We start from the raw sequence: 23,779 nt of genomic DNA, 5'->3' as shown, positions 1-23,779 counted from the left end.
AAGGCTTTTAAATAAAATTAGAGTCTTGTTGATTTTTATAATTTCCAAACACATCAGAGAGTTGTATTATTCATTGGAATAATCCGAAAGCTGTTCGAGGTACAATCCTTTCTTCTTCTTTTCAAGTTATTGGTCTTAGTTTTCAATTTCTGTCTCATTGAGGAATCGAACGCGGAACCCTCATATTACAAGACCACCTGAGACCACTTGTCTCAGGAATGCTCGGATAAGAAGCCAGAGCAATGGAGAGAAGTGGATTGAAATTAATCCTCTCCCATTTACTACTGGGTGGAACGTAATCCCATGCTTGCTCCCTGAAAAACTTGCTAGCATCAGCAAAATCTGCAAAATTCTTAGAATATCTACACAGAAAGACTTGGATAGAAAAAAAGCCTAATTTTCCTTCGTGACCTTACGGTACTCGATTCAAAAGTTCATTTATTTATTGGTTTTTTAAACCATAATTAGGTATTATTTTTTACTACTCGCATTTTAAATAAATTATTCAAAATTGTTTGATTGGTATATTTATGTCACCCAGTAACTCATATTTTTCATGTAATATTATGATAATTAATACGTGAAAGACACATGATAAGGTTTTGTGTTCGGTACCGGTTCTGTTGAGCATGGTTTGTCAGCTTAAACCATTCTCAGGAACTCAGTCTGTTCTCTATGCTCTGATGATATTTGATATCAGGTTCGCCTGAGGGTTCCTTGATTGCTGTCTTCCTGATCCTTATTCCTGAAAGGAATGACATTGTTATCGTTTCAAGTTATGGAAAAATTGCAACGAAACTATCAATTGTGCCCACCCACTTATAAAATACAACCCTTTCAGATTTCCCTTCTGGCACAGAGGTTCGAAATGTCCTTTACATAGAAGTCGTTCTCAATAAATTCCTTAGCCCTTAGAAATTTTCCATTTTGGAATTCTTATTATTTTTAAGGAGAAAAAAAGAAGAAAATTTAATTTAATTTTAAAACTAAGAAACTTTTTTCTCTGAAAACTAAGAAATTGTTTGATCTTACCATGATTGTTTGGACCTTTCTTTTCTAACTGAAAACCCTTTCTCCTGTCTCTTTCAGATGATATGCTAGAAACGGAAAACGAGAGTCTCCGGGAACGTGTGTCCGATTTGGAGAAGAAGGTCCTGGAGCATGGCGACGAGATTGTCTGCCTGAGGTCGACCTTGGCCGATGTCCTCCGGAGATTGGCGCAACTAGAAAGTTCCAAAAACATAGCAAATAATTCTTTCGGCTCGCCGATAAGCAGTAGCCCGCTGTTGAAAAATGGCACTTTAAAAGGTAAAAGTAAGTACATCCAAAAGAAAAAAAGGCAGACTGGTTTATCAAACTAATAGCAACCTTTATAAATGAGACAGAAGTACCTATAAGCTGAATTGCTGAATTCAATTGAAGGGTTAGCAATATTTGATTGGGAAGAAGATGACCCGAATAGCATTTACTACTAAATGAAATTTTAGGTTATTGGCAAAACAGTCCTTACCAAAAGCCTAAAGGTACACCAAGCTTACGTACCAAAAGAAAGAGTTCAAGTTAATTCTAGTTGAGGTCCTAGTTTAATGGTAGATAGATCCTATCGAAGGCAATCTCTACCACCCAGCCCTGGGATTTTTGCTGGTGACGATTTTCTCTGTACGCAGCCAGCTTAGACCAGCACGGTGGTTCTTTTATTACGCCTATAGGTGCCAGAGTAGATTTACGATGCTCGTAAAACTATTTATAACAGTTTTAATAAAGAGGTAGGAGAAACGCAATTACAGCGATTCTAATTGAAGTGGAGTTTGTCATTGAAGTACAAATCATTATTACTATAGTTTGGGCTTATGGAATCCTGTGGATCCGGAATGATCCCGAAGGAGGTAGTCTGGAAAATTGGTTATGGTCATAAGGGATTAATCTTTGTTTTAATCTGCCTTGTAATGACACCAATGAGTAAAATTCAAGTTATTGCACTCATAACCAATAGGGTACTCTTTGATTACAATTCTTAAGTATGTATTCGGTGTACCTATAACAACAAAATCTTCATTACGTCTCACATGATAATACCTATGGGTTGTGATGTAATTTTCACAAGATGAGCTTGAATTTTGCAATTATTATTCAAACTCCCAACTCCGATATTTGAATCCTCTGTAAAAAAATCTGGTGTGAACATCACACGACTTTCCTTATCCTATTGAATGGTGCTTATTTGGGTGTTCTGTTGTAACATTTACAATATCTCTAACCGTTTAGTCGATATAGCTGAAAACCGCCAAAAAGCGGTCGAAACCCGCCAAAAAGCGGTCAAAATACCACCAACCGCAGCACCTATTTAAACCAAACGTTTTGTGTTGCATCCTTGTCACATTTCTGAACTACATACCAAATTTCAAGTCTCTAGCTCTTACCGTTCTCGAGATATTTTGTTTACAGACAGACACACACACGGATAAAAATCTGGTGTGAACATCACACGACTTTCCTTATCCTATTGAATGATGCTTATTTAAGTGTTCTTTTACCCTAACTTTTACAACATCTCTAACCGTTTTTCGCTATAGCTGAAAACCGCCAAAATCGGTCGAAATCTGTCCAAAAGCGGTCAAAATTCCGCCAAGCGCAGCAACCATCTCAACCAAACATTTTGTGTTGCATCCTTGTCACATTTGTTAACTACATACCAAATTTCAAGTCTCTAGCTTATACCGTTCCCGAGATATTGTTAAATTACACGGAAAACCGCCAAAAAGCGGTAAAATGCCGCCAACCGTTGCACCGGTCTTAACCAAAAGTTTCGTGTTGCATCCTTGTCACATTTGACATCTACATACCTAACATACCAAATTTCAACTCTCTAGCTCTTACCGTTTTTGAGATATTTTGTTTACAGACAGACAGACACAGAGACACACACACGGACCAATGGCTGAAACTTTGGATTTAGGCTCTAGGGACCTCAAAACGTGTTTTGGCACTAAAATCTGACCATCGAAAATTTGACCCGATTACATTACTTTCCTTCCTATAGGATAAGGAAAGTAAAAATACATGCATGCGAAAATGTAGAACAGGTGTTAAGAGTGTACTCATTATAGCATCATTACAAATACCCACTCGTATATATCTATAGGTGCATTTTATTTAGCATCTAACCCAAGAACCGAAAATTCGAGAGTGGGGGTAAAAATCTCGTAGTGGGGATAATGAGCTGATATCAAAGATTGGCAGCACTGGCGCTATCTAGTAGAGAAGATGGGAAGCTCTTGATAAAAATTCAGCTGTTCGCATATTTGAATGATTTTTGTTGTTGGCGGGATTTTTTTCGCGGCAAAGGTAAGCTTTAAAAAACCTTATCATCCTTTATCAGACGATAAGTTAATTGGGGGAGGGGAAGTATATTATTAATTTTCTATAGGTACTTACCATCATTATAATTATCCATCTTTACGAAGTGGGAAGATGGAAACTCGCAAAAAAAAACAGAGAAACAACAGTCACCAAAAAGCCAAAAAGTCCAAAAAACTAATTTACACTTTTACAGTTTACAACTTTACACCAAAACAAAAACTTTGATCTAAACAGAAAAATGGCGTCTCTAAACCGAGAAAAAAAATGGCGACTCTTAACCGCAGTCGAGAGCTTGGTTAAAGTAAACCAAGAGGGGAAACGTAAACCTAAAAGTGGTTAACGCCCCTCACGTCATAAACACACTTCCATGTGAGGGGAAGTAGTGACCTTGAATGAACCGCGCTGAGGTTAGCGGTTAGATGCTAAATAAAATGCACCATAACAGAGTTTGCCATGCTACTCGCATTTCAATGCTTTCATGATACAGTATTGATAGAGTTCCACAATAAAATATCGGAAACATATCAACTTGCACATTTGCATGATTTACAAACGACTAGGATAATGCATAACCAGATTACCTATCTTCCAAGTCTTCTTAGAAGTATTATAGATTCCAAGATTAGTACCTTCAATATGATGTATTTTAGAATGTGATTGTCTTTATCAGTGAAAGGTATATTGATGAGAGATAGTGTAGTGAGTGGTGAGTGCATCATTTGAATCGATATAACACCCAGGGACTTTCACAGACTAACCGCGTTACCGAGCCCTGGGACTGAGTCCAACAATGGGCACCCCTCGCACCAATTTTTTCAAAGAATACCTACTACTAGGTTGGTTTTAGCTAAATTAGGAACTGCCAGTTTCGGACCCCTTCAGGAGCTCGGACCAGGGGCAAATGTTACCGGATGAACCCCTTGTGAGCGCCCCTGATAATACAAGATTACAATGGCTTCCTCAATCTTCATCTTTATTGACACGATCGATGATGTAAACCAGTGGTCCTGAACCTATTTCGAACCATCGAACCCATAGTGGAGCCTTGGGGGAAGATTACCAAATGCACAGTTGCGAATGTTGACTCAGGCAAAATAACTCCTGAGACGAGGGGGTTCATTCTAACTATTTATAGAATAATAGCTTTCTAGCTGCTAGTTAAAATTATATAAAGTGAGTTGAAACTATTTACCTACTTACATGCTTTTCGAACCGAACAATATGACTTTAGTTCAAGGAAAAGCTTGAAAAATATGTGGATATGAGATTGCTCTTAGGTACCTACCTACTTATGCTGATTGCAAAGAGATGGAAAAAATGCTTTTCCGAAGCAGTGGCATTCCTACCCTCCCCATTCTGGTATAGAAATGAGATGATTTCAATGCTACTTATTCTGATAGCTCTAATCCGTCATTTTTCTACGTGATGCGAATAAGAAATAGAAAATCGAATTATATCTTCCTCTTGCTGTGGTAGTTTAGAGATTCGAAGGGAAAAGAAGGCCTGAAGCACTGAGATGTCTATAGAAATTATCTCACTGGCAAAAGACATTATATTTACAAGTAGGTATACATTTGCTCATATTACTAAAATTGAAAGCTTGCATAGGTCATTGAGAGAATTCTTTTAATTTGTTGTTGGTGTTGTTGTTGTTGCTGTTATTTTTGTTGTTGTTTTTGTTATTGTTGTTCTTGTTGATGTTGTTGTTGTTGTTGTTGTTGTTGTTGTTGTTGTTGTTGTTGTTGTTGTTGTTGTTGTTGTTATTATTACACTGCCAAATTTCCTCTCCTGAAATTATCTTTAAAAACTTTTTTTTTTTGCCTTTACCTACCTTCTATTACCCTTAGTTGCCGAATTGTATTCTCTTTCATATAGTTTTCTTTTGTATCACTTTTCTCTTCCTTTTTTATCCATCTTCCAATTTTTCTTCTACAGAGGATCTGGCGCAGTACTGAACGAAAGATCGATACTATTAGCGCCTTTCTCTCTTCTCTTGTCGCTCCCTTTTTTCTCTTCTCCGTCTGCAGCCTCTTTCCTCTCTCTTTCATCTGGTTCCTCTTTTCATCTCCCTTCATCTTATTTTCGTCCTCCTTCTGTTCCCCACCATCTCCGCTGTGCTTTGTTTTTCTGGAACAATTTTCATCCCGAATACATTTCAAGTTTTCTTTTGCGGTGTTCTTTGCCGGTTGTTGTCGATTCCTTTATTCTAATACCGATCCAAGGACATATTAGGCGCTTCTAGTCATACCAAGTCATACCAAGTAGGTATGTATGCGAAATTATTTAATGACATGCTGAAATATATATTACATCACGAGTATGTTCAATATGTTGCATTGATCTATTTCTGTAAGTTATTCAATTCATCTACATACTCATAATGTGTGTATCTGTGTATTATGCCGGTATGCTTTTTTCAATATTGAGTTTTTAACATTATATAGTGATACGTATATTGGATCAAATTTTCTTTCGCTCGACCAATTCTAATACCTGTTTCAATTTTTTCATGGAGGCATTTACAATTTAAATTTGAATTTTTTTTTTTTTTTTTTTTTAGGTCCTACGATCTGCATAATTTTTGATTTAATTTAAATTCAATTTGACCAAATCTAATTTTGTCTTGTCCCCCAGGCTTTTCCTCTTCCAAAGAAACATTGCGTTATCGGCCTCTCAACGATCAAATCAATAGGGACCCTGTCAGGCGAGTGGTTAGCTATACACCGTCCTCTCTTCCACAAAGGTAAGTGAACCGATCTTTCTGAGGGGGTGTCATATAGCCTCCGCAGGGCAGCCACTCACTATCAGGTAGATCTGACAGGCGGACCTTTTCAGCCGTGTCAGGTTTACCTGATAGTGAGAGGCTGGCCTCATAGGTGGGTGACTAATGGCTTATGGTCCAGTGACTCCAAACTTTCCCCCTTTGGAATCAGTGGGCTCAAAAGATTTTTTTTTTTTTTTTTTTAAAAGAGCCTTCTGGGGTCTTGAGACCCGATATTCTACTCTTCATACGAAATTCCAATTAACCAATTTTATAGGGTAACTCAAATTTTGTTCAGTCCGTCAATAAATTTTATTGATTTTTTTTTCTTTCTCAGACACTTATTTATTATACCAAATTATTAAATACAAAGGTAGAGAAAAGATTCGCCGAAAAATTTGGTTTTTTAAAAGGTTAGACTGCTGCATGTTTCTTGTTATTAAAAGTATTACTGAACGGCCATAAAAAGTTTACCCGGAAAGATCCATTTTGATTCCTTACTTTTTTTATGAGTAGGTACTGGGAACTGTTCAGATTTTTTTTTTATTATTATCAAGATGTTCTCGCGAAAGTTAAACATTTTTTACTACCTAATTACACTTTTTATTATAGGTACTCATAAGCTCATCAGAGGATGTTTGCAATTACCCAAGTCTTATTCTTCTTCCTTACAATTTGTATTGAACTTTTGACATAATGCTAAGTGCCTGTATTCACGCAATAAAATCATATTGGGGATTACGAGATTGCGGCATTTCTGTTTACCTATTTTTAGGGACCTATATTATTTATTTATTATAATAATTTAACATTCAGACCGATTACGGAGATATTAATTAACCAGGTACATAACTTCATAACTATCCAACTAAAATCAATGTTGAATCTTCCAGAATCACCAGGGCAGGAGACCTAACTTTCGACTTTCTTTATCCTGAGAAAAGTCGAGGCGATTGGGTAGTCGGCCTTATTGATTTTGGTCCGATTTTAATGTTTATTATTCTTATACATATTTTTACTTTCCTTATCATATAGGCAAGAAAGTAATGTAATCGGGTGAAATTTTCGATGGTCAGTTTTTAGTGCCAGAACAAGTTTTATTAAGTATTGGTTTTTATAATCCTTAATTTTCTCCGTTTCTTCCAGGCGAGGTGTTCATTATCAGAGCACCGGCTCCCTTCACTCGGACTCTCCCTCTTCTTCCTCCGTCTCTCCCGTTCCCTCCTCCCCCCGCCCTCTCCCTCCCAAGACTTCCTGGACATCGAACCTGCACACTTCGAAGCGGTGGTCGAGTACCGGGGACTTCCATCATCACACCATGAGTAGTCACCATTCTGTGCACCAGAATCATCATAACAGCAGCGGAGGAGGGTAAGTCATTGAGTTCACTTTGTTCAGCCAATTAGAGTTGTTTCCTGTAATATTCGGTTTATCAGCGTAAGAGACAGACATACCTACAGACAGACACATTTTTGATGTCATATTCGTGGTCACGGGGTCAGAAGAGACTCAATTCTAACAGCAATAACACTAATAACATTAATACCAATAACATCTTAGATTAGGTAGGTACAACTAAAACAAATTTATTTTTAGAAGAACGCAGGAGAGGCAGGAGTTGAGTGAGGTTCTGAGACGTTATGATTAAGGAGACAATTTTATAATTACCTAGTCCAGCAGAGTGGGGGATCCCCGACCTTGTCAATTCAGATCAACAAGCATCAAATCGGAACGAAAAGTCAGTCCTGCTAACAGAGTTACGAATACTGTTCAGTGAGAGAAAAAATTCTGAATTTTTTTGTGAAAAAAATATTTGTGATTCTTGTATGTGGTAGTGAGGTTTTTGCGCGGAATTTTCGATGTCCACAATGAAGTAAGTAGATTTTTTTCAGCGGATTGGGATAATTAAATTAGATTGTTTTATTTATTTACCATGATAATTGCTACCTAGTCGGTACTGTCGGTAAGTACTGAGTAGTAAAGTTGTGTCCACACATAGTCGACGCCGTCGATCGACGAGGTGAATCTATGTTGTCGAGGCAGTTTAAGATTTCAGTCGACATCGATCGACAGGGTCAACTATGTGTGGACACAGCTTTAGATGATATTTATAAGATAGTAAGTTTCATCTCCTTCTTGGTATCTTATATGAGAAGTACTATTTCAGCCAGCTTAAAAAAATATATATATATACATATAAAAAAAAACAAGGCACATTCATGTTCCTACCTATTTGTTTGAGTGCATCCTTCGAACAATGAGTTCATCATAGTAAACACATAATGACATGTCAGGAAGCAATTAAACATCATTTGGATAGTAATTATACCTACTTGGAAGAAATAAATGTTTCTAGGTTTTACGAAATGGACTTTTTAATTGTGGGTACGTTGAAAACTTCAATATTTAATGCAAGCAAGTCTAACAAAAATCTAAACAATCGAACTGTATAGGACGTTTAATTGTTGATAATGAGAATCTTTTATTACGCCGCTGCACGCTGCACGGCTTTACTGGCACCATAAACGGTAAGACCATAGGTATACCAATACACCAATAGGTACACACAATAAATAATACCTTTTAGTTGGACACATCAATGGGGACTTGTACCTTTTGGCTGGAAATAATCAGAAATTGCAATTCTTTCTCATTCTCATTACTTTACTCACAGAACGTAAAAATATTTCACCGTAGGAAAATAAATTCCGGACGGGGATCGAACCTGTGACCCTTCAGGGTGCACCGAACTGGATTTAAGGAGATTTGAGCTCTAGGTGTGACGGTGTGAGGTCGAAGAAAAACTTTTGCAGCACGTTACTATTGTGTAAATTATGGGTATTAGGTGCGGGGTGGTTCGATGTAATGTACAGAGAAATGTAAAATTTATTTATATGCATTATTTTTTCTTCTGAATTATGGGTAGGTAACATACTATAACGGTCTTTAGGAAACACTTTATACCTACTTTACCCTGGTAGGTACTCATTACTTAATACCTTCTAAGCTGTACATTAAATTTACATTAGGACGCCTTGTATGTATACTATTGGCTATAAGATATCAGTAATGTTTTCTACGGTCGGAACCAGTATACTTCCCATTATCCCATTTTCTCATCATACATTATTCAGACCAACACTAGGTAATACTACTAATAATAATTGTTTGACAAGCAATGTTGAGGACACGCCCCTTTGTCCTCAGAATGTGTGCTTCTTTCAGTTTTTCATTTAGTTTAAAACTATTGCGTCAGTTGTGGTCAAAGGCGGAAGAGTTATCCGTGTCGAATTTTCCTTGCGATTTTTCTTTCGTGATTAATTTTTTCCTGCCGGTATGTCTTTGGAAGAAGAAGTGATTGAAGGCGAAGGAGAAAAAGAGGAAGATACTGAAACCGTGGGAGAGAAAGCAGGACAGGAAGAACAAGGAGGGGAAGGAATTTTACAAGAAGGGGAAGCATATGAGGGAGATGAATTGGAGTAAGTAAAGAGAGATCCTCTGTTAAATAAAGTAAGTGAGTCATAAGCAGAATGTCTCTAAAAATAAAGCAAATTGTTTTATTTTATTTTTTTTTATTTTTTTTTTTAATAATAAGGAAAGACCTATGTACACATACCTGTGTACTACACAATTATGTAGGTACCGGTACCTAAGGTATTACTCATATTATAATAGCTTTTTGTTCTTCGTGAAATAGAAAATTTCGTAAATAAAAAGAAGACACAAGAATACTCATTTAGAGCCGGTTATTAGAAATAAATAGATTTAGTACCTTGGTACAAGGATGATTATTTATTTATCGTAGATATAACAGCAATTAAAATTAGGATATAATAATTCAATAAGTACCTATTTTTTTGTATACCAAATCTCATTCTTGTCTCTCAATAAAGATTCGATTCATTGACTTCTACTTTGCACTTTACTGTCGATTTTAGCATTGTTTGGGTTAGTTTCCATTGTTTAAATCAAGATTATTTAGCCTAGCATAAAGGTTTTCCATTGGCCTTCATTTTTAAAATCAATAAATAAACCACAATAGCCTGCTTGTTTAAGCATATACATCAGTGGCGTATTGAAATATATAGGTTGTTTGACGATCGATGGAATCTATGTGAATATCGGTACCCTTTATACAATAGCTCATGATCTTTTTACATGATCGATAACAGTCGAGAAAGAATATAACTTCCCAGAAAAATTAACAACTATGACCTATTTTCTTTGTGGTCAGTTCCGTCAGTTTTCTTCGAATTTTGATGTTATTGATGGAAGGTAATTGTAATTCACTCATTTCAAAGTTATATTCTTTTACCTTAAAGAGCTATTGAGCAATCTAGCTTTATCTAACTAAGGATGCCCAAAATATGTCCCACAGTCTACAAAAAAATCCAAGATATTCTAGAACTCTAGACGCTACTTCTTCTCTATGTTGTCCACACTCTCCGTCACTGTTTTTCACATTCATGTACCGTAACTTTCCCTAGTGTTAAACAGAGCCATGGTTACTTCCTTATTTAGGCAAATCCAGCTCCGGGTTTGGGTATAGGTAATGAATGAAAGGTCAACTATGTCTGTGAACAGCATTCTTCTCCGTACGGTCTGGATCTCTGAATCTCTGATATAGGAGATGATCGACTTTGGTCAGCTATTGTGTTTGTTATGCATTTTGATGAGCTTGTGGATGTTGCGTAATGGGATCTGCTGATCCTACCTGGCAATATCGGGATCACAATTTTATTACTATACCGCTAGTTTTAGCTATATTTAAATGATTTAATGATATATAAAATATCTTGTGCTGCGCAGCTTGTCGTAGAGCGATAGTGTACAGTAGAAAATGTCCATCACCTATGACATTTAGTTTATCATATTACATAGTTTATTTTAGTTTATCGTATTTTAGTTTATAGTTATATTGTAATTTATACTATACCTAGTACCTATATATTCCTAACACCTCAGAAAACAGTCTGAAAGCAAACTCAAAGCTATAATTTACAGGTAACAATTTCGACTGATTTTAGAAAAGTACAGTTCCCCCACCTCACATTTGAGTATCTTTTTTCCCCATTTACTCTCTAGTAGGTTTCTTTTGAAACTTTTCAAATTATTTCTGCTTGAAAAATGATATAGGTAATGATGCAGTAACGCCCTATGGAACATTTAACCTTCGAAACAAGTACCTGAAGTATAACTCCTACTGCACAAAACTGCATTGAAATTGCTTCGGTTTAATTTTGGTTTTCAGGTAAAATTGTAGTAACTGTACTGTTGTTCTTACCTAGCTACCTATATGTAAAAATAGAACTTCTATTTTTATTAAGACAGGGGTATATAAAGACAGAGTCACAATAATAATAGTGCAGATATTTATCTCATGGGAAAAGTACCTACACCATGTGACCAATGATTCGTATTTGTTTTCACATAAGTAGTAATAATAATAATAAGGTTTATTCAGTTTCTTCACAAATTTCATCGTGTTCCTATATAAGTGCATAATGTTTGTACTTTTCAGTATGTAGGTACTTGACAAAACTACCTAGATAACAATATGAAATAGACGGGAAAATTTTCCAGATAAATCTAATTTTCGTCTGTTTTTCTTTGATTTCAGAGCGAAGGATGCTCAGTACAATGAAGAGGAAAGCTCCCTGCGAATGTATCTACGGGGAAGACCTATCAATCTCTATGCTCCCTCCGATCTGGCTGAAAGCTATGACATCACCAAAGTGGCAGCCCCTCCTCAAAATAAACTGAAACTTGATTGGGTGTATCCTTTATAAATCTACCTCAATTGGGAGAGTTTACAGGGCCGGATTACCCATAAGGCAGAATGGCAGACTGCCACGGGCCCCGCGCTTTTGGGGGCCCCGCGCTTTGAAGACTTACACTAGATATTATGGATTTTTTCTAAAAAAAAAAAAAAAAAAAACAGCCCGGGCCCCTACCCTATTTCAAGGGAGGGGACACAAAAAATGCGAAGTTAAAGGGTATTGCCATCCCTATTGAAACAGCTGAGATTGAAGGTCAACCGAGTATACTACAGAGTCTTTTGTTTTGGCGCCTGTTAGTTTTGATTTTGTTTTGACTGAAGCCGACACGACTCGTGTGACTTGGACAGTTTCAGGTCTTGTGCATCCAATATGATTAGTGAATATAATGGGTCTACAAGCAAAAATCAAACAAGTGTCTCCCTATGCTGAGTAGGTACATACCCTGTTTTGCACGTTCCCTGAACTTAGTTAACCAATCTGCGGCAGAAAGCTGTAGTGATGCCATGGGCGTACGAGGGGGGCTTGAGGACTTACACTAGGGGGTGGGGCAGGGGGGGCCGCTGCCCCCCCCCTAGAAATTTTCAAAAAGTATGCAACCTTGAAGGGGCTACACAAAAAGTTTTAAAAAAAATCGCCTGCGGCGCTGAAAAATTTACTTTTGGTGAGACTGGATTTCTCAAGATTGTGGACCAAAATTTTCTAAAATTTCGCCTGTGGCGCTCTAATTTATTTTGCTCACTTTAGCGTTCAGCGAAAATTAGGATAAGAAAGTATCTACGAATTAGGTACGTCAAAAAGTAACTTGTGACAAGCATGAGGCACATATCTACCTACTTTTTGAAAAATTTCGCCTGCGGCGCTTAAAATTTTAAGTTCGATCAGCCCAAACTGGGGGCCCCGCGCCTTTGAAACTGCCCCGGGCCCCGCGGGGGGCTAATCCGGCCCTGAGAGTTTACCCAAATACATAGGTTCATGTAATCATGCCCCGTGACATACATAAACTACGAATTTTTGTGGTTCAATAGTCACAACTTCAATATCAATACAGAAGGATTAATTTTTGAATGGACGTGTTTTAACCCTTTGGTGCCCGATTTAAACCGTAGTTTCAATCGGTCACCAAAGGGTTAAAAGAGTTGGAAAAACTTTCGGTCTAGGTAATACACTACCTTGCTCTGAAGAAGTCTGGATCGATCCCCGGGCGTGTATTAAAATATCATATCTAACTCGCATAGGTAGGCACAAACTACTTATGACAATTATATAAGAATTACTCCTAAAGACCTAAACTACTTGTGATGTTTTGGGATACCACTCTTTAGATACGAGTACGTTTTCAAAATTCTTGCTATCAGCTATTTTCCTTAACCCATCATTTCTGATAGTTACGGGTATCGAGGCAAGGACTGTCGTTCCAACCTCTACCTTCTACCTACCGGAGAGATTGTGTACTTCGTGGCGGCTGTGGCAGTTCTCTATAATGTGGAGGAGCAGACTCAGAGGCATTACCTTGGACATACCGATGATATCAAGTGGTGAGTTATCAGGGATGAGAAAGCAAAACAAAATCTAGATTATCCCTAGAAGATAAATTATTTAAAATTGGTTAGATGGCGGGGGGGAAATAGACTTTTCAGTCCTATCCCAGCAGGATAAACAAGGTATATTCTATTCTAAAATTTCACAAGCTACCTATCGTTATAGACCACTCCTAAATCATTACAGGTTTCTGGGATGAAAAAGAAGAATTTTGGGTATGAGATGGGGGTACAAAAGTATTTTTATTCTAATTTTGGTGAAGCACCTACAAGCTGAAAATTCCAATCATTCCACTCATTTGGTCGGTAATAAAGTAAAAGCCTTCCTGCTTGTAAAATAGAATAGAGATTTTATAACTGCACCCTTTCGTTCTTTTATTTTAAGATTTTTCAGCGTGTGAGAAAAGAACTTCTGCCATCAGAATTATACGAATAGGAGTTGATGACTGTAAAGGTATTCTTTATCTTTCTGCCTTGAAATTTTAATACGTTAAACAATTGACACACTGACAAATATTACTGAGAAATAATCCACGAGCTTTTGATAAGATAAAACATAACTACTAATTTATAATGGGTCTTTTGAAGGGACGTCTTCTTCATTTAAGTTAAAAAGATCTAACTGCATAACAAGCTAAACAGACCTAAAACATCTTAACCAGGGGTAACACAACCAAACTTTGGGGTTATAGCTACCGAACTTCAAGGAACCTCAAGATAAAATTATTAAACAGAGAGGAATGGTGTAGGGTACCTATATCGCCCATTAATTAAACAATAGTTTCCGCTTCTAATAAAATTACCAATGAAACCTCCCACCAATAACCGTATTAATTAAATAATCTTCATTCTTCTCTTTTGCCACAATGTTGTGGCCATTCTCATAACAATTTATGTGATTTCATAATTTTTGAACAGTTCCAATTTTAATGGTCTTCCTCCAAAATTATTTCAGTTATTAAATGAATAGGTAGTTTAAACTTTTAAAAGAGGTGTTATTCTTCGAGTGCCAAACTTTTTGAATGCTTCGAAATATCGACTTTTTCTCGTTTGCTATTCTCTAAGTATAGGTACCTATATTTCCTGATGTAAATTTTCACAAAACTAAATTTTGAAACCCTCCAAAATCAGTTTTGGGGTGCAAAACTTTTCATCATTCATCCAACACGGTTAGCCGTCTTGAATTTTTTATGAATTTAAAAGCACCACTTCTCCCCTAAGAGGAAGAAAATGAAAACTAACTGTCACTTTTTTTCAGCTTATCAATTCATCCTAACAAATTGCTGATAGCTACGGGGCAAGTTGCTGGTCATGATGCTAGGGAGGGCAAGGTAAGTTTATCAGAAGCATACGTCATTCATTCAAATCAATAAATAATAGTTTGTTTGTTTGTTTTTTTTTTTTTTTTTTTTTTTTTTTTTTTTTTTTTTTAAACAAAAAAAAATATGTTTTTTTTTTTTTTTTTTTTTTTTTTTTTTTTTTTTTTTTTTTTTATCTACATACCTATTTACCTACAGAGAATGGATGTTTTAACATTTCATAAATTTCTTCAAATCTGATATCTTCAACTTGATACTAGAGAGATTAAATTTCAGTTTGATATTCTAGCAATCAAGCTGCCGATTAAGGTCTATAACATTGTTTTCGTGAAAAGAACAGTCTCTTAATTCACGTCTTATTTCCGTTCAACTGATCGCGATTTGGAAACAAGCTCTCTACTTGCTAGCATAGGCCTACTCAAGTTCAAAGATCATAATATTATAATATTCATTCGCATGAGAAGTCTCAAACACTGCCAAGTGAATAACTCGTATTGTTCTGACTCATTTCAGCCTCATATCCGTATCTGGAACTCAGTCAGTCTATTCACCGTATCTATCATTGGTATTGGCGAATTTGAACGATCCATATCCTGCTTGTCCTTCTCGAAAGCTGATGGTGGAACTTTCCTCTGCGCTGTCGATGAAGGTAATCTTGCGTTAAACTAACGAATAGTAGGTATAGACACCTATGATGGGAAAATAATATAGAGCACATGAAGCTTATGGGGTAGATAGGAACCTGACAATTGTTGGAAATGGTTTAAATTTGGTCAATTTTTTGGTAGAAAATAGATACTTCTAATGTCAATGTTTGAATCAAGCTTGTACCTTTACTGTTCCAATGATGATCATAAGAGCAATTCGTCAGATCACATTTGCCGTCCGCCGGGGCACTTCAACACTACCTACGTTTCTTTTCATAATTCATAGTCCATATTTTCTTCTCATAAGGCAACGACTACAACATCTCTGTATGGGACTGGCAGAAGTCAGATAGGGGACATAAGATCACCGAAACCAAATGTTCCGTCGATACCGTCGTGGCAGCTGAATTCCATCCTCTGGATCGTAACAACATCGTCACTTGCGGAAAGTCCCACATCAACTTCTGGACGATTGACGCTGGCGGCACCCTGTATAAGAAGCAGGGGATCTTCGAGATGATCCGGGATAAGCCGAAGTATGTCACGTGCTTGGCTTTCACCCAGGGTGGTGAGGTGTTGAGTGGGGATTCCAATGGAAATATCATCGTGTGGACTAGAGGTAAGAGGGAAACTTTATGCTATTTCAAAGGAAACTTTATACTATTTTATATATAGGTAAGCTACTTTTTGATAAAGATATTACTGATGACACTCTCGATAGTTTAGTGGTTAGGGCGTTCGCTAGATAAGCGGGAGACCACGAATTCTAATCCCAACCGAAACATGGAATTTCATCCTTCTTCTAACTTCTCTTCATTCTGTTTTCCTTTTTTCCAGGATCAAACACCATCAGTAAATTCATCAGGAACGTACATGAAGGATCGGTATTTTCAATCTGTGTCCTCAAAGAGGGCAGTATCATCAGTGCAGGAGGCAAAGATGGTCGCTTGCTTCAGTTCGATTCGAACCTGCAACCCACGGGTTATGAAGCCCAGGTTAGCGCTGCTTTTGTGTTGTTTGAGACTGTTTTTTATTAGTTTCTAATTCATGCGAGATCATTGTATTCTCGCCTATAATTCATTTGTACCTTTTACAATAAAATTACTATTGTTGTTGTTTTATCTTTTTGTATAGTCCCACAGCCAGACGCTAGTCTACTCTCTGTTTAACGCCCCCTAGCCAGACAACTTTATCTTTTTTTTTTTTTTGTTCAGTATCTTATCAGTATCAGAAGATATCAGTAAATTACAATTACTGATATCTTTCATTGACCTTGGCTTTATTCTCCCTTAGCTCACCTTTCGAAATTCCCTTTACCTTAAATGATGTCATTAGAATAGCTTGTGGGTGGGGGTTTCATGATATTTCCTAATGTTTTCCTTTTATTTCCAGATTGCTGAACATCTAGGCGGTATCAGAACGGTCTCCGAAGGTCGCGGCTCTCAACTAATAGTGGGTACAACCCGAAATTGTATCCTAGTAGGCTCTCTGAATCTGGGCTTCAGCCCGGTGGTTCTGGGTCATACTGATGAACTGTGGGCATTAGCAGCCCATCCTTCTCTGTCCCAATTCTTGACGGCAGGCTTCGATAGGATTGTACAACTGTGGGACTCCATGTCTCACTCGGTCGTCTGGAGCAAAGACATTGCGGTAAGGATCATGCTCATGTTTATGATTTTCAAATTATCTATTAAATCTGAAAGAAAAAAAATCCAATCAAACGGACTAATAAAATAGTCACTGCTTCGAAATATATGATAAAAAAATCATCGCTTTACGACAAACCGTTCTTGAGATATTTTGTTCACAACCTTTTCAACATTTTCCACGAAATGAGGGTTAAGTAACAATTACTTTGGTTAATATCTGGATGGGTGATTATCCGATATTTACCAAATTGTTACAGTCGCGTCCTTGGACAATACCGGGATAGCATACCACATTTTATTTCTCTACGACAAACCATTCTTGAGATATTTTGTTCACAACTTTCTACTTTTTCCCATTTAAACCTGTAGTACATAACGTACGTACGTACGTACAGACCATGGGCTGAAAAGCACTTTTTACTTCTTTGGAATCAGGAGACCCCAAAACGGATATTTCCACCCATTTCCCGATTTTGAAAATTTGGACCGATTGCAATACTCTCTCATTACCTTGTATAGGCTCCCTATACGCAACTTCAATAACATTTACTTCACTTACTCGTGACAGCCGCCAGAATTCAATCCTGACCAAAATGTCACTTTCAAAGACTTCGCCTAATACCGCCGTAAATTTTTGTTGAAAATATAATGATTCGTTTCTATTCTCAGGAACAAGCGCAGTCGGCCACATTCTCACCCGATGGTTCTATCATTATCGTAGGATGCATTGCAGGTCGCTGGTTAGTCATGGATTCTGAGACACGGGAAGCTTACTCCATTCATACTGATGGAAATGAGCCCATTCAGGTACCAAATTTTTCAGCAATTTTCACATCAAATTGCTACCTTCTGTAGCAATTTTTCACAAATTGCTACAGAAGGTTATTGGAGTTTCTTTGGAGAGCTCTGGCAATCACTCCATATGCTCTAGTATTCTGAGAGATGCATTGAGACAAACGCCGCACGGCGGGTTAACAGCTCTCCTCTTCCAAAAAAAATTGACAAAGAAGGTATGATTCCTGCTGCTCCTAATTTCCCATTCTTGTTTTGCTGTCCTAGGTGGTGAAATTCTCACCTGATGGTAAGCTCCTAGCTTTGGGTTCCAGAGACAACTACATCTACGTCTATGAAGTCAGCGGGGATTCACGCAAATATAGTCGTGTCGGCAGGTGCACGGTAAGTAACGGTTGGTCCATTATTGTTATTTAAGCGAGATCATGTTGAAAGATCAATGGAAGCTGGAAGGACAATCACAACTGATTTAAAATCATTGATTTTCAAAACAGCCCCAGTAGCTTACCTTAAAGCTACTGGGGCCGTTAATTGGGATTCGAGGACCATTTCGGGGTGTACCTACAACTACATATAAAATATTTGCTCAAATAAATCAATACATACGTATGTCTAACTAGAAGATACCTGCTTATGTTTCGAGTTTAGGTAAAAACCAATTTTTGTTTTGTTCTATTACAGGGACATTCTAGTTTCATAACTCATTTAGATTGGTCCGAGGATAGCATGTATATTAGAAGTAACTCCGGAGATTATGAATTGCTTTATTGTGAGTATGATGTCATTTGTTGTTTTTAGGCTAAAAACACAATGAACAAAAAAGTCGTATCGACCAAGTCTATAAAGGTTTCGACGTCAGTCCTTTTTTTATTGCATGGACGAATCAGTCTTATCCCATGTACTATTGCTACATCGAAAGAAATAATTCGATTTTACTTCAACCATTCACACGCAAATGTTAAAAGGGCTATTTAGGTTATGTTACTTTCAGAACGAATAATCCGATGTTGCTTAAAAGTTCAATGTCATACTTCACTAGCAGTTCGCATGATTTGTTTTATGCAATAACTATTCCGAAGAAAAGCTCTGTTCTTTTGTATCGCGACCGATTTGTACAAAATTAAAATATGTATGTTGTTTTCAAATGTCGGGAACTTAGCCATTAGGTCCTTCTCCCAAAACAACAACAAACAAAATTGAATTAACAAATTTTGAAATTTTGCTATTCTATTTTACCCAGGGAACGCTGGAACATGCCGTCAAATTCCACAAAGTTCTCAATTACGCGACGTGGTCTGGGAATCGAACTCGTGTACTCTGACCTTCACCACGATCGGTATTTGGCCCGAGGGTGCGGACGGAACTGACGTGAATTCATGTGAGCGATCCCATGATGCGAGGGTCATCGCAACCGGGGACGATTTCGGGAAATTGAAGCTCTACTCTTATCCTGCAGTACAACCAAAGGTAATATAATAGAATATATATCCTGTTTATGTGTTTATACTGCCAAAATGAGACTGAAAAGTCCCTTTCCTTCCGCACTCTAAAGAAGGTCTTATGTATTCGGTACAGAATAAATTCACAAAGGTAAGACCAGACCAGAGGTTTTCAGACAACACCTTAGACCTTAGGATAGGTTTGTTCCTATTGGAACTCATCGGCTATACACAGCTCTCAAGTCCTGAATTAGGAAGTTAGGTATATTTAAACTTCCGAGATGGAAATTAGTGGAAAATGATTAGTATTCCCATCACCGGATGTCCACCACTGATCACTGTTTCAAATACCTACCATGACAACCTTGAGATATCTATGTTGGGAGTTTTCCTATAGATATTTATAATTATTTAATTAAATTCGCTTGGCGACCGCAGCGAAAGGATTAATTTTGGCTTTCAATTAGTTTTTAGCTTATTTCCTCTGGGAGTGAATATGTTTATCCTTTCTATGTCACCAAATCCTTGGTACAATACAGCTTGTGCTGCCTTTTCAATCAATCTATCTACAACTTTTTTCCCCACTAACTATCTGTTTCGATTTCTGTTTCAGTCTCTATGTCACGTATACGGAGGGCACAGTAGTCACGTGACGAGTGTTTCATTCCTACACGATGACTCCCGTGTTATTTCTATTGGAGGCAAAGATACGTCTGTCATGCAATGGCAAATTATCTGAAGAGAATAACTAATATACCCTATATCCTGTTAAATTCCACGTTACTTTTCGTACTTCTCACGCTATTCCTATTTATTTCCTTACGTTTTTAGTCCTAGATTTAATTATCTCGAAACGAACGTTTTCGGGAACTTTTAGATGCCTGCCTAGTCTGAATTTTGAAATTAACTAAATACCCATACGTCACACGATTGTAAAACAAAATTATATCAATAAAGAGGTGCTCTTCTATAAGGGCATAAGAGAGTAACTTGTTCTAAGCTGATAGTCTAAATAAAGCACTATTTATACTTATAATTCACAATTAGTTACAGCTTTCAAAGAAGTAGTATACCTAGTATTGATCTTTTTGAAAAGAGTTTAATATGGCCAAATGTTTTGTTTCCCTTCCGAGGCATCTCGTCAACAAGTGAACGCAAATCAAAATATTCATTATTTATTTATTTATTTACATTTTACTTCTTCTACCATTTATTATCTTATATTTATTTATCCACATTACTACCTAATTATTTAGCCTTGTTTCAGCAAAGCTTTGAAAGTATTACTCTAGGTCTAACGTCAAACTCCATTGATCTGTTTTTTTTTTTTTTTTTTTTTTTTTTTTTAAAATTTTTCCCCTAGTTTAAACCCCAACCCCCTTTTTTTTTTTTTTTTTTTTTTTTTTTTTTTTTTTTTAATTCCAATAGTTATGCTTGTCTTTCTAATAAATTCATGTGCTAGGATTGTGCCTTTTTTGTTTTGTTGACCGTTTTGATGCTAAATGTTTTCGTAATTGGTTTTGAATTTATATGAAACTTGAATGTACCTACTTTTTTTAACGCTGAAATTTTCACCTACATATTAAGATTGTTTAAAAAAAGACTACATATTTTTAAAAGCTTTAAAGGGTTTGGTATCACTATTTTGTTAAAATAGGTACCGAAAGTGAACTGAGGGATTTTTTTTTTCTTTTATACATACAATGTAGGTACTATATTTTACTGTCTCGAATTTTTGTCCTGTGAAGCAATGTTCTTATTTATTTTTGTCACGCTGTAGGTAGTTAATTTAAAATTATTTAATTATATAGAAAATAAATTGAATTATTTTTTCATTCAATTAGACTTACATTGAGTTTTTGTTTTTTTCAGATATTTAGCTACTCTGGCGCTGCCATGATAGGGTGTCAATCACCCCATCTTTACTTGGAAAATTATTGGGAAATTTTTCCACTTAGAGATCGCATACCCAATAGTCGAAGAACAGAAGACACGTTCACAATTACTTTTTATTAGATCGAAAAAATGAGAAGTCTGATATTATCTATATTATAAAAATGTACAACTTGTTGATCAAGAGTAACAAAATCGCTTCAATCTTGGTAGGATTTTTTTTTTTTTTTTTTTTTTACGAATATCTCAGGCGATGATTCCGGCAATTTGTCGAATTCACGTACGGTAAAGAAAATCAATCAAGTGAACGCCTGGAATCTTTTCTAATTAGGCAATGTGCCGTACAATAAATTGCACCCAGTAATGAATGGAAGTAAACGAAGCAAAACAAAGACAGGGCCTTTTTGTTTTTTGTTCTTAAAAAAGACGATTTCAATTTTATTTTAATTTTAAGAGTATGAAGCGACTTTGATTTCTACGACAACACAAATTGCATTACTTTTATTGATTTTTTTCAAGTTTTCGTTTTAACATTTAAAATGTATAATAATTTGAAATAGTAGATAAATAGTTATACTTAAAATGTATAAATGAATGATTTTAACGTAATCAAAAGAAAGAAAAATTTCTACAATCAAACTCATGGTATAAATAAATTACATGTACATTTCAATGTTCATGCGTGGACTAATGAAAACTAAGATACGTTTAACTTACAGTAAAAATACATTAGAAAGTATAGATTGTTTGTATGCTTTAAATGGAATAGTTTTGCAGTTATAAAGGCCAATGCTACGACTACTTGTTAGGTCTTTAACTTTGATAAGAAAATTTGAGCTGTGTTTGAATTATTCCACTTTTTTTCTCATTTTTTCCAATCCTTAAAATTTCAACACATTTAGGTAAATTACAACAACATGCTCGTGGGGTAAGTGTTGAATAAAATTCAGAAAACGATAACTGAAAGGGTACTTTTTCCGAGGGATTATTGAATAAGTCAATCATGCTGAAACTAATGCCACCTAAATCTAATATTAATTGTAAAGGTACTGTCACCGATACGACAATGTACTCTATTTGGGGAGTTGCGTTTGACTACCTTTTGAACCTACTTGTAACTTCTAAGGCAAAAATATCCTGAGCTCACTAAAAACAACAAAGAATTTTTTGATTAATAAATTTAATTAAATAATAATAAAAAAATCTATTGCCATTATGAATATCAAAGATAGGTACCTATCTGAATTTATTCCGAAAATTATTCCCGATTCCACAAACAATAGGTAACAAAGTTTTCTTTTTTTTAACCCTTGAGTGAGAGGGAGGGAGGGAGAGAGAGAGAGAGAGGGAGGGAGGGAGAGAGAGAGAGAGAGAGAGAGCTACATGACAGATCTAGGTAAGATTATTATTTAATTTGCGTCCTACTGGGTAAATTAAGTGCTCATATACAACAAAAAATTAGGTGCCCACATAAATAGGTCCGAAGAGGAAAGTACAAAGATATATCTCGACATTTTGACCGACAAATAAGTCTTTTAGCTCTCATAGGTATAAATTGAACACTTCGAGTCCTCAGCTTCATAAGTTCTCAGTTTCATAATCACAACACTTGAAGCTCTGTTAAGTTGGATCCCCTTAGCTTAGGTAATAGTGTCTTATGTCCAATGTCTAAGGCTGACGTGAAAGTATCATACGAGCTACGAACACCGAGAGAAAAAAAGCGCTATGACGATTACTTTGCAAAAAAAAAAAAATAATAATAATAATAATAATGCATGGCGAAGGTTTGTGTCTTTTTGCAATATGAAGTAATTTTTGTTTTACATTCCACCTTTTAGAAACCGGTTTGAAATTCTTTGAGAATCTCGTCTGACCAGTCCTCCATCCTCGAGACTTGGATCTACCTACATAGATATTATGTGTTTCTTTTTTTACCAGCAAGTCCGTTTTATCATTTAAAATTTTAACCCGTTCACAGCTAGACAGACTATAAACAGGGAAAACAGTTAACCCCAACCAGCTTAGCTAACTGGCAGTTCTATTTTGCCATCACCAATCGGCGAAAGCTAAAGCTTTTACAACACCAAGATGACGACTGTGTTTTTACTTTGGGCAGCCTATGGATTGAAGTATATGGAGACATATTAGTAATAATTATTATAGTGATACCATTTTAGTCTTCTGTCTTCTATGTTTAAATTTGAATACGAGGCACCCATGTAGGTAGCTGGTTTTTTTCTGACCAAGCTCAAGTTATTATTCATTTTGCAACGTAGACAAAGATAAGGTCCTTTCGCCTGAAAAAAACATCTTCACTTGCAAAAAATTCTTGTCGTTTCGTATTTTAGAGAAATGTTGTATGGAGACTGTTGACTTGCTATTTGCTAGGGAATGCTTAGTTCAGCATTTGTCCAATTTATACTGTGATAAAGATAACTTTTCATCTGAATATTGAATAACCTCCATACCGTCTCGTAACAACCATAATGAACGGCTTTTTGATCATTGCCAAGAAAATGAACAGTACAAATAGCAGCATTTATTTTTACTAAGTAATATAAACAATAAGTTATACTGTACAACACAGCAACATATTACAGC

At 36.3% G+C, this 23,779-nt stretch overlaps 1 protein-coding gene across 4 annotated transcripts in view; it reads left to right on the top strand.

Moving 5' to 3' along the window:
* LOC103505583 (echinoderm microtubule-associated protein-like 2) overlaps nucleotides 1–20,522 on the top strand; it is a 39,215-nt gene extending 18,693 nt beyond the window's left edge. For 3 of the 4 annotated variants that reach the window (XM_008469925.3, XM_008469924.3, XM_008469922.3), the window contains 15 exons: nucleotides 1,090–1,314; nucleotides 5,995–6,103; nucleotides 7,268–7,492; nucleotides 11,742–11,897; nucleotides 13,287–13,436; nucleotides 14,698–14,770; nucleotides 15,272–15,407; nucleotides 15,713–16,024; nucleotides 16,243–16,400; nucleotides 16,798–17,055; nucleotides 17,724–17,861; nucleotides 18,114–18,230; nucleotides 18,528–18,615; nucleotides 19,087–19,313; nucleotides 19,899–20,522. In XM_008469925.3, the coding sequence (XP_008468147.1) occupies nucleotides 1,090–1,314; nucleotides 5,995–6,103; nucleotides 7,268–7,492; nucleotides 11,742–11,897; nucleotides 13,287–13,436; nucleotides 14,698–14,770; nucleotides 15,272–15,407; nucleotides 15,713–16,024; nucleotides 16,243–16,400; nucleotides 16,798–17,055; nucleotides 17,724–17,861; nucleotides 18,114–18,230; nucleotides 18,528–18,615; nucleotides 19,087–19,313; nucleotides 19,899–20,024 (2,498 nt within the window). In that variant the 3' untranslated portion in view covers nucleotides 20,025–20,522. The remainder of the gene's footprint in view (nucleotides 1–1,089; nucleotides 1,315–5,994; nucleotides 6,104–7,267; nucleotides 7,493–11,741; nucleotides 11,898–13,286; nucleotides 13,437–14,697; nucleotides 14,771–15,271; nucleotides 15,408–15,712; nucleotides 16,025–16,242; nucleotides 16,401–16,797; nucleotides 17,056–17,723; nucleotides 17,862–18,113; nucleotides 18,231–18,527; nucleotides 18,616–19,086; nucleotides 19,314–19,898) is intronic. The other variant, XM_008469923.3, reaches the window with a different exon arrangement.
* Nucleotides 20,523–23,779: the final 3,257 nt, after the last annotated feature.

Source organism: Diaphorina citri, unplaced genomic scaffold (genome assembly GCF_000475195.1).
Source record: "Diaphorina citri unplaced genomic scaffold, Diaci psyllid genome assembly version 1.1 scaffold183, whole genome shotgun sequence".
NCBI lineage: Eukaryota > Metazoa > Arthropoda > Insecta > Hemiptera > Psyllidae > Diaphorina > Diaphorina citri.
The sequence above is the reverse complement of the archived record's forward strand: the minus strand, read 5'-3'. Positions and strand labels throughout refer to the sequence as shown.